General features: G+C 41.4%; 1 protein-coding gene across 1 annotated transcript; it reads right to left on the reverse strand.

The window, feature by feature from the left end:
* Positions 1-6053: 6053 nt before the first annotated feature.
* Positions 6054-9486, reverse strand: pou3f1 (POU class 3 homeobox 1). Its single transcript, XM_061254262.1, has one exon. The coding sequence runs from the start codon at positions 9484-9486 to the stop codon at positions 8356-8358; it is 1131 nt and encodes a 376-aa protein (XP_061110246.1). The 3' UTR covers positions 6054-8355.
* Between the last annotated feature and the right edge of the window lie 1211 nt (positions 9487-10697).

Raw genomic sequence — 10697 nt, forward strand, 5'->3', positions numbered from 1 at the left:
TGCTACTGCTAATGCTATCGCTAGTGCTACTGCTGATCCTACTGGTAGTGATGATGCTATCGCTAATGATACCATTGCTGGTAAGGCTACAACTGATGCTACTGCTAATGCTACCACGGCTGCTAATGCTTTTGCTACTGCTGTTGCAGAGAACCACAAAGAACATACACAAACTCTCTATACACTTGTTGTTTTAATTAGTTGAAACATACATGTCCAGAAATAGGCACATAATTAGAATAGTCAAAAACAAAAAAAACAAAAAAACATGCCCTACGGATATAATTGATTTCACATGCTAAATTTACAGAATCAGTGTCGGTAACAGGTAACAATAAAATCAAGTGTAAACTGAGAGGTACAATAGCTAAGATTTTTCTGCTAAAACAATGTTACAAGACCATTGTAAATCCCTTCCTATCATTGAAAAAGGCTCACTGACATGTTGACTCACCCTCATGCCCTCATAGTCCTTAAATTCGGGTTTCAAAATATGCATTTGACAGGCCGGCGCTCTGTACCAAATCATTGTATTGCTGTACAATAATTCAAGTCAGCGCATTCACAGAGAAGGGGGAGGGATAAACAGCGTTGTGGTTTGAGCGTATTTGTTGCTGCAATTCCTCTCTTGACCGCTGGAAGTCCGAAATTACCTATTGTACCTTTACACCTTTGTCGTGAGAAGGCCTCTCTCAGCCCCGGATGGAAGCCAAACCCAAGGGCAGAGTGTTTCCACAACCGAGTGGTGGTTTCAGAGCGAATAAACACACCCGTTCTGTCCCCGCTGTGACAAAACCACCGCTTTTTATTTCAAAGAGAGGACAGGGCAACCCTTTATTTGACCGCCCGTTAATTGCCTTGTGTTTACTGGGTAAATACCAGCTGCTTGTTGGGGGGCCAAGCAGCAAAGCTGCAGAGGCACACAGTGTGTTTCTGCCTCTTCTTCTTCTTATTCATCATCATCATCATCATCGTCATCGTCTTTTTATTCTGGCTATGGTGTACATGGCAACCCCTAGAACCGTTTGGTGACAAGTTTTGAGATTTGGCACACTAATTGATTCTTTTCACCAAGATTCATGTCTTCACCTCGAGCACTTTAGCGCCACCAATGGGTCAAAGTTGGAGGTACGCTTTTGCATGTAGGTTTTGAGCCATGTGCCCGATTTTCAAAAATGAGGTACCACTGAAAATTTGACAGCGCTGTGCAATTGATTGTTCTCATTCACCCATTCATACACACATTCACACTCCAACGGAGATTGGCTGCCAAGCAGGGCACCAACCAGCTCATCAGGAGCATTTAGGGGTTAGGCGTCTTGCTCAGGGACACTTCAACACACCCAGGGCGGAATCAAACCGTCAACCCTCCCGACTGCTAGACGACTGCTCTTACCGCCTGAGCCAATGTCGCCCATTGTAGCCTGTAGCCTAGTGGTTCGGGTAAATGACTGGGACACGCAAGGTCACTGGTTCTATTCCCGGTGTAGCCACAATAAGATCTGCACAGCCGTTGGGCCCTTGAGCAAGGCCCTTAACCCTGCATTGCTCCAGGGGAGGATTGTCTCCTGCTTAGTCTAATCAACTGTACGTCGCTCTGGATAAGAGCGTCTGCCAAATGCCAATAATGTAATGTAATGTAATGTAATGTAATGTAATGTAATATATGATGGTATGAGTGTATTCTCACTGACTTTGTCTCACAATACTGAGGAAGAGGTGAACATTGTGCATTGTCTCATAGCAGTTAAGGTATGAGTCCTGAGGCCAAAAAAATCACACCTTCACATTGTTACTCAAAAGTGAGTAAGGTACCATATTTCATAAGTAGAACAAAGATACGCTTATGAGTGGAAATATAAACATTCAGATTTTTGTTCTACTCCGGGATGCGCTCACTTTTGAATGCACGTGTGGGTTTGTTTCATAATACTTACTGCTGAAATCAAAATAGCGATGTAATAATTACACAAGTAGCTGTATTTACCCAGTAGACACTAGGTAATTAACGGGCTGTAAAATAAAGGGTTACTGAGCGTGCTCAGGGGAGCCCTCGTGTTACGCTGAGCGCAGAAATTGCAGAGGCAGCTCCCAGATCTACACGAGAAACTTACCGGGGACCAGGCGTGTAACTACAGGGGCTGCAGGTTTAATTCCCAGGTGGGGCATTACCGCTGTACCCCTGAGCGAAGCGCCAAGCCTTCTGTAAACATCCAGCTGTTTAAATGGGTTTCATGTTTTTAAAAAAAATAATAATAATAAAAATAAAAATAACACTCTGGAGGAGAGCATTCCCTAATTGCGTGAATGTGCTGCAATGTAAGCAGTGATCACGAGAGGAACTCTGTGCTCTTATAGCTGCAATGATCACAACAGGAACTCTGAGAGGATACCTGCCCTCTTATAGCTGCAATGATCACAAGGGGAACTCTGAGAGGATACCTGCCCTCTTATAGCTGCAATGATCACAAGGGGAACTCTGAGAGGATACCTATCCTCTTATAGCTGCAATGATCACAACAGGAACTCTGAGAGGATACCTGCCCTCTTATAGCTGCAATGATCACAACAGGAACTCTGAGAGGATACCTGCCCTCTTATAGCTGCAATGATCACAAGGGGAACTCTGAGAGGAACTCTGATAGCTGACTGAGACTCACTCAGCCTCTAGAGTGGGGGTGCACACTGGGAATAGAGATAATTTAATGAAAGCTGAGATGTTTGACAGATCCACCGCACACTTAAAACCACGTTTATCATAAGTGGGAACTGAAAGAGTCTCTCTGCTTTTTACATTTTTTGGCAACCTTTGCTGATGAAGGTTCACACATTTTTACATATTGTTATCTTGATATTTATTTAAATATTTCTCAGGTCTGCTTATATGAGTAAAATAATTTGTTTAAGGGCTGTTCAACCTTGTTCCAAGGGCTGCAACTGTGACCTTAAAAATGCACACCATCAACAGGTAGAGAACTCCTTCAGCTAAAGAGTAGAATCAAGTGTGCCAAAATAGAACTGAGTACAGGACTATAGATCGACTGGAACAGGATTGGGCCGCCATTACGTAGGCCATCCTAATCCAATCCTGTTCAATTTTAATCAGCCTGGTTTTCTGTTTATTCTTATTCATACAATATTGCTTTATTTCTGCCCTTTGTATTGCATATGTGAGGAAGGTGTTGTATAAACGAATTGAGAGTATGTTTGAATCATGACTAAAATTACATCTATGACCAGCTTTTCATTGTGAGGATGTTACTGTATGTGAAGGACTGAAAAGAACCGGTCACACTCAATAAATGGTGTGACCGGAAGCCAACACATATATATGAAATGTTTTAACAAAAGTGGTGCTACTTAAGACTATGATTTAATTTGTATTGTGTGTCTTAATAAGAACATTGCATGTTGAGATTTTGTTTCATAGTCACATTTTTAAAGTAATCACTACCAGAATTTGAACAAAACTGTATGTTATCTAGCAAATGCCTGGGAAATGAAACATTTGAGAGGATATTATATCTCTACTGAGCTGGCTTTATTCTAAACTGCGCTGGCTCAATTTATTCAAGCTACGATCCCACAGATAGACAATGCCCTTATTCTTCGAAACAAGTACGCGAGGTCTGAAAACATTTTTATTTCATTTTTAAATATTTTTTTTTGCATTTGTCCGAGTTTATATAGGTATTAGTCTTAAATAAATCATATTTACCAAGTGCATTGACTACTTACTAACGGCAGGGGGCGCTTGAGAATCACCATCCAAATAAATAAATATTCTCTCCTGCGCGCTACAGCAATAACCATTACTAGCCAAGTAGTTTTTGCTATATGATCCCACTTGATGGTTTACAGATGCGCTATATGGAATTATGAACTATGAAATTTAGCAGATCTTACGCAGCATGTTACACAGCAGTGGTGGCCCTCAAGAGTGATTTAAAACAAGCAGCAAAAATAAACATAGACTGAGTGAAAGCAATACATTCAGTGGTTTGTGACTCACAAGCGTATAATTTGATATTAACAACCATATTCAGACAGTGACACTATTTGGGTGGATCGCATGGACTGGTTAAGTAGAATCGGGAAATAACAAATTATTATCAAGATGTGAAACCGTGGATTATGTGTTAGGTGATGCTATTATTATGGTACACAGAACGGGATGTGGCGATAAAAAATAACTTTATTTTGATCACATTGACTTTATTTCACAGTTGGAAGTACTTGCAATGTTAAACAATCACAATACTTGGATAATTGTCGAAAGTAAATGCAAAAAAAAAAAAGGCTATTTAAAAAAATCCCCAAATCTTCAGGCCACTTCTTGATTGTATTAACAGTGAACAACGCACATTCACGCAGCAAACACGAATCTCGGATGTGACCCGCGATTAAAGCCACAGTTGTGGAATCACTCTGAACCCAGTGAACTTCTAATAGGAATTATTTTGCGTTGGGAACCGCATCCAGTTTGTGGGACCTACATGTTATGTCGCACTGAAATGTACCCTATCGGAGGTATAACGAGATAAATCAGGAAATCAGCAGGGTATGTCATGAACATATCACATAGTCAATATCAGTAATTAATTTAATTGAATACGTGGTTCTTCGTGTTTAGGTCATGTAACCAAAAAGGTAATTTATTCAATGAACTCAAACGCGAGGCGGTGTATAAATTCCAACTTGTGTTGTGTAGGTATCGATTCTTGGTTATCGTCTTGTTCACAACTTTAACTTTGAACAAACATCTTGAAACAACCAGATTAAAGCGATTTCACGATTTTCATACGGAGACCTGATCAGCAATATAGGCCTATGTAAAATCTGCATAATTAGGCTGGCGAGATTTAACAGTTCGGTGTCATCAAATATGTCCAGCTGACCAAAAGCTCCGTCTATGTGTTATCCGCGAAATTAGTTAAAACATCCCAAAGCGCAGTCACAAAATTGTGTTTCCTCTCTTATTATCTTCATAATGAAATAACGACATCTTCTCCGAAAGACCTATTAAGTAGCCTAAATTACTTTGTCTTAGTCGACAATGCAAAGTTAGATTTTCTGAGGCGAAAGGCGAAACGGTTATTTTAATAATTTGGTGTGAACGTCCTCACAATATGAAGTCCGCAAAGTACAGTGGAAACGAAATTATTTCCGCATAAAGCGTGGGACTTCTTTTGCGACAAAGAAATATTTGATAACGCTGTAGCGAAATGAGGTAACGATGTAGGCTATGTGTGCCGGCGTTTAAGATGTTTCAAACGTGTTCATAAAAAAACATAAATGAACCTGCTGCGATTAGCCCAAAACTGTCAGTTATCCTGGAATGTTCTTCCTTTTTAGAGCTGACACTAAATGTCACGTAGGCTAATGCTGCATTACCAGTTCTCAGAAATATCTTCCTCAACTCGCAGCCTGACATAAACCATTTATGGGTGTGATAAAATCTCGACGATGACAAAGAAAACACACCTCTTTGAAGCAAGGAGATAGCCCACCCTTCAAGTTCTTTAACATCTTGCGGTCATGTCAGGGTATAATTCCGTATTTAACTAATTTATTTCTGCCTTAAAGCTCTTCTAGACGATCACACTCAAGTTCTGAAAGAATATAAGAATACCTGTCACACGGGTAGGTAACTTGCGAGAGGTTAATTTAAGTCGTGCGTCTGTGCGCACGAGTGCGAGTTGCCGTGCTTTCAGCATCCAGCACAGGTGACGAAGGGGAGGGTGTTTTTGGAGACGAATAACCAATCAAATGATTTCTGAGTAGCCTATATTTCTGTTGGGCAGTGAGTGAGTGATAACTGTATTTGACTTCATGAGAGAATACTTTCCGGACCATAAAATGAACAACTACTGTCGGTAAAGGAAATCAAAGCGCTCCACCTGACTTTTTGGTTTGTCTATGTATAATGTGCCCCTGTTCACACTCTTTTATTTGGGGTGATAACGTAATACCATTTAATAAATAGTTAAACACCGTGAACACAACAGAAAGTGAAACCGTGGCGTCGGCAAAATGACAAGACAGTGTAACCATTTTCGTATTAATATTGCACAATTTAATACTGCGATTACACACGGAAGTGAACAACTGTTGGGGTTGTGTGAACTTGATGTGGTATGTCTGTGCTAAGCTTTTAAGCAGAACATCAACACATCGTTAGGTTAAAAAAACAAAAAAAGCTTAATTTAATTTACATGACGGCTTACCAGTTTTAACTGAACACATTTCCGTTTCTGACATTTTATAAGGGGGTAAATCAGAAAACTCCAAAGAACAACACACGGTCAGAATCTGAGTGCTTTGAATTTTTGCAACACATACATTTTTTTTTTGCGGTTTCACAATAATTAAACAACCAAAGAAGATGAGTGAGTTTGGTACTAAAAAAGACAGAAGACCTTTTCTTGTATATACGTTTTATGTAAGTAATAAAATATTACTATAACATAAATATAAATGTGACTTTGCAGTCTACATTTTGCAATCAACAAACAACCAATGTAGTAAACAAAACATTTCTTATCCACTGCAACATAATCATTAAAAGAGCTAAACAAAAAAGCTCCAAACACATTTAGGAAATAAATATATATATATTTATATATAAATGGTCAAATTCATAAACGAAATCATATTAAAATATCTTCTTGGAATTAGTAAGTGTACAAAACTGCCCGGAAAGAAACAAAAACAAAACAATAAACTCAAAACAAATACATATGTTTACATATTCGACATATTTACATATTGGGAATAATCCTGGCAACTTTATCTTTTAAAATCTGTTTTGTAGAAAGTAGTATTTCCGCGTTGTATTGAGTAGCCTTTTGCAGAATTTACCTGCACGCGCTGTCCATTCGAATCTGCCAGACCATGAACAAGAACACACACAATGTACGAGTTTATCCTTTTACCTTGCTTTTGTTCTGAGAAAAACAATAAATATATCTTAAACAGGTCCCTTCATTACATTTAGTTATAGTATTTCCCCCGTTTCCTCGGGATATACTGGGTATGATACAATGGTACAGTAAAATAAGATAACCGGGAGTGCCTACTTGCTGAAAAGAAATTTAAAAGGGAGGTATTAAAAAAAGAGTAACAGTAAGACTTCGACCTGGGCATTTAAGTTACCTGAGATTTTTCTTTCCGCTTCCGTTTCGTGTTTCACCAATCATGTTTAAAGGTTTGGTTGGAATGGCCTGACAGCGATTTAGATCGACAGCGTCAAATACTTCTCGAAACTGTAAACATGAGAATAGCTATTTTACACAAATGAGAAGTTACTTTCACAATTGTATGAACAAATAGAATCATAATTGTAACAATACAATAACGTTAAAGAATAAGTGCTCCATGCAAAAAAAAAGAAAAAAAAAGAAAAGCAAAACAAAAACCGACAAAATTATACAAGTTTCAAACTGAGTAGTCCGTTTATTGTTCTATTTAGTTCTCGCTTCTATTTGCACCTGTCGACATTGTTAAATGCAAAGCTTTTGATCTCTGTTTGGTTTCCAAAAGGCCGTGATATTCTTTGAACATTTTCACTTTGCTGAAATGAAAACTGTGAGGATTGAGCAGATATTATTTCCGTCATGTTATTCCCAACTCGTGGGGTCACCGCGAAGGCAAAGGTAGGCTAGTGTTTTGATCTGTGATATTACATAATTAATATAAAGCAAAAAAACAAATTAAATGGCATACGTTTAGTTTGCAGAACAGGAAAGACGGTGGGTTAAATTTGTCGAAAATAAGCAAACATCACAATCAATATATTAAAGAAATAATAATGAATCTGATTAACGACTTTAAGAATATAAAAACGACACTCCGCACAGAGCATGTGCCTCATTATTGATATTTTCTTTAGGCAAATACCGAGACTGAAGTGCGATCTACCAGATTTTTTAAAGACATAGCAAGAAAAAAATTGCCCCGCTCAAGATATTCGCATCCTTTTGAATAAAAAGGTGGAATTGACTATAACATTTTTTTTCGTTTGTTTTTCCTCCATAGAATTTTGGTAAATAAAAATCTTTGTCTCACTTAAAACTCACGTGATGTGTATTTTTTTTCTTTCTTTTTTTTTAAATCAGTTATTATCAATGCATTTTTAAACCCATTTCCAGCACATCTACACGTATCGTATCACACTCTCCGACGACACCTTGCCAGTCAATCTCTTTCTCTCTCTCAGTCTCTCTCTCGTTCGCTCGCTCTTGCCTAAGGAAAACAAAAACAAAAGAAAATACTGTAAATTCCATAGTCCATTCATTATGTTCTCCCCTTTTCTTTTCTTTTTTTGTTAAATAATAGACTAGTTCATGAAAGCAGTCACTGGACCGGACTCTGGAGCGTGTGGTGTAGCGGAGGCGTCTCCGCTTGTGAATATACATCCTCCATGCTCGGGTGAGGAACACCGATGGGAGTCATTCGTTTCTCCTTCTGTCGTCTGTTGCAAAACCAAACGCGGACCACTTCTTTTTCCAACTGAAGGGTTCCCGCTAAACTGGTGATCTCGTGCGCGGACGGTTTGGGACATTTCAAGAAGTGGTTCTCCAGGGCCCCTTTCACTCCCACCTCGATAGAGGTTCTCTTCTTTCGTTTCCTGCCCTGCGCGGCGATCTTGTCCAAGTTGGTCGGGCTGCCGGTGTTGGAGTCTGTCTCCTCCAGCCACTTGTTCAACAGGGGCTTAAGTTTGCACATATTCTTGAAACTCAGCTGCAGCGCCTCGAACCTGCAGATGGTGGTCTGGGAAAACACGTTGCCGTAGAGGGTGCCCAGAGCCAAGCCCACGTCCGCCTGCGTGAAGCCGAGTTTGATCCGCCTCTGCTTGAACTGCTTCGCGAACTGCTCCAGGTCGTCGGAGCTGGGCGCGTCTTCGTCCGAGTGGTCCTGGTGGTGGCTGAACGGCTGCTGTGGCGACTCCATCTGGTTGTCATGGCTACCCGCGTCTTCGTGCAGCGAGTCCCGCATGCTGTGGTGGAGCGCGGACGGCTGCGGACTCAGCATGGCGTTGAGATTCGTGTAGCCCGGCTGGGAGTAGACCAGCGACTGGTGGCCGTTGGATGCGGGAGACAGCGGGGACAAGTGGTGAGTCGTGGCCGGTGCCCAGGACCCGTGGTGGCCGCTCTGCGTCTGCTGGTGAACCAGGTGCGACCTGTGGTGAAAGCCGCTGCTCAGGTCCTCTCGGGTGGCCTGCACAGCGGATTGTTTGTGCTCCGGTTGTCCGATGTGTGTTCCGCTGGTCCAGTCGGTGTTGGACGTGGGCAGCCACTGGTGGTGCGTGAGAGTCATCGGATGTCCCGTGTTGGTGGCCGCGAGTCCTTGCAAATACTCGTGGTGCATCATTTTCTGCACCTCTCGGTAGGTCGTGCCCTGGTGCATCCTATCCGAGTCCGGATGCATGAGCGGGTTGGAAGGCAGAGAGTTATTCCGAGGAATATACTGAGCTGTTGTAGCCATGGCTTCCACTTCGAAAACTGAGGGCTCCCTGCGCGAGCGCGGCGCTTTAGAGCCCAAAACGCAACAACCTGCTCGGGGAGGTCTCGAGGAGAGAGAGAGAGAGAGAGAGAGAGAGAGAGGCGGGGGGGAGGGGGGGGGAGGACACGCCTCCCCTGCGCGTGCATTGGCTCCCGGTCCACTCACGCGCCCCAATATTCTGTAGTCCCTCGCCGGTCCCTCGCGCTCGCAATTGGCCACTCCCGTGTTTTTGTTTTTTTTCCGCCCTCTTCTTCTTCTTCTTCTCCTCCTCTTCCTATAGTCAAAGACAGCGAGGGCTGGAGAGGAAAAAAAAAAAAAAAACAGCAGGAGATTATTGGGTTTCGCTCGTTTCATTCGGGTTGTTTTGCAAATAACCACGCGGGGGAGTACAGAGATCTTTTTGAAGGAGTGTAAAATATATATTTCCACCTTCATCCTCTTTAGTCAGCGTTGCCTAGCCGGAGCTCTCCTTATTAAACTAGATTAGTATTCCTGTATCCTCCCAGGATAGCGACCTCCCACCAACGTAAATAAATACGGGGATGGCATTACTGTGAGGTTATCAGTATGAGGGGTTCGCCTACTTGTAATATGTAGCCGAAGCCTACTTCTTATAAATATTAGGGAAGACACATTTATAGTAATTGGTCTGTAAATTCAGACTTGTGTTTGTTCCGTATGAAGTATAGGGGACTGTTACTGTTCATTTGTATGCGTAATTGTCTCGCATGGATGGGAAACCCATCTATGTCCTGTATCTGACATCATCGGCATCTGTCACAAGACTGTAGTTGAGCAGCCACACAGATAATCAAGACATTTTAAAAAAGCACGGTTTAATACGGCATATAAAAAAATAAAACCTGCCCCAATAAGTATGACGTAAATGTCATTATTACAGAAATGCCACAAAATATGTTACATTTGTCTGCTTCTAAATCACAACATGCCATGCCAGGGAATTTGTGCGCCTAGTTTATTTGTGCGCCTATTACATTTTATGCGCCCATGTTATGTGCGTTATCGGAATTTGAAGTTTAACTTCATGTAAGTCAATGTTTGGGATAAGCTGCGGCTCCTATGCTACACGATTTAAAGTAGAAATCCACAAACCTCTCTATACACACACACACACACCTATGTCATACACTCACACACTGGAACACACACACACCACACCTTATTGAAAGTCA

The sequence above is a fragment of the Conger conger genome, chromosome 1 (genome assembly GCF_963514075.1).
Source record: "Conger conger chromosome 1, fConCon1.1, whole genome shotgun sequence".
NCBI lineage: Eukaryota > Metazoa > Chordata > Actinopteri > Anguilliformes > Congridae > Conger > Conger conger.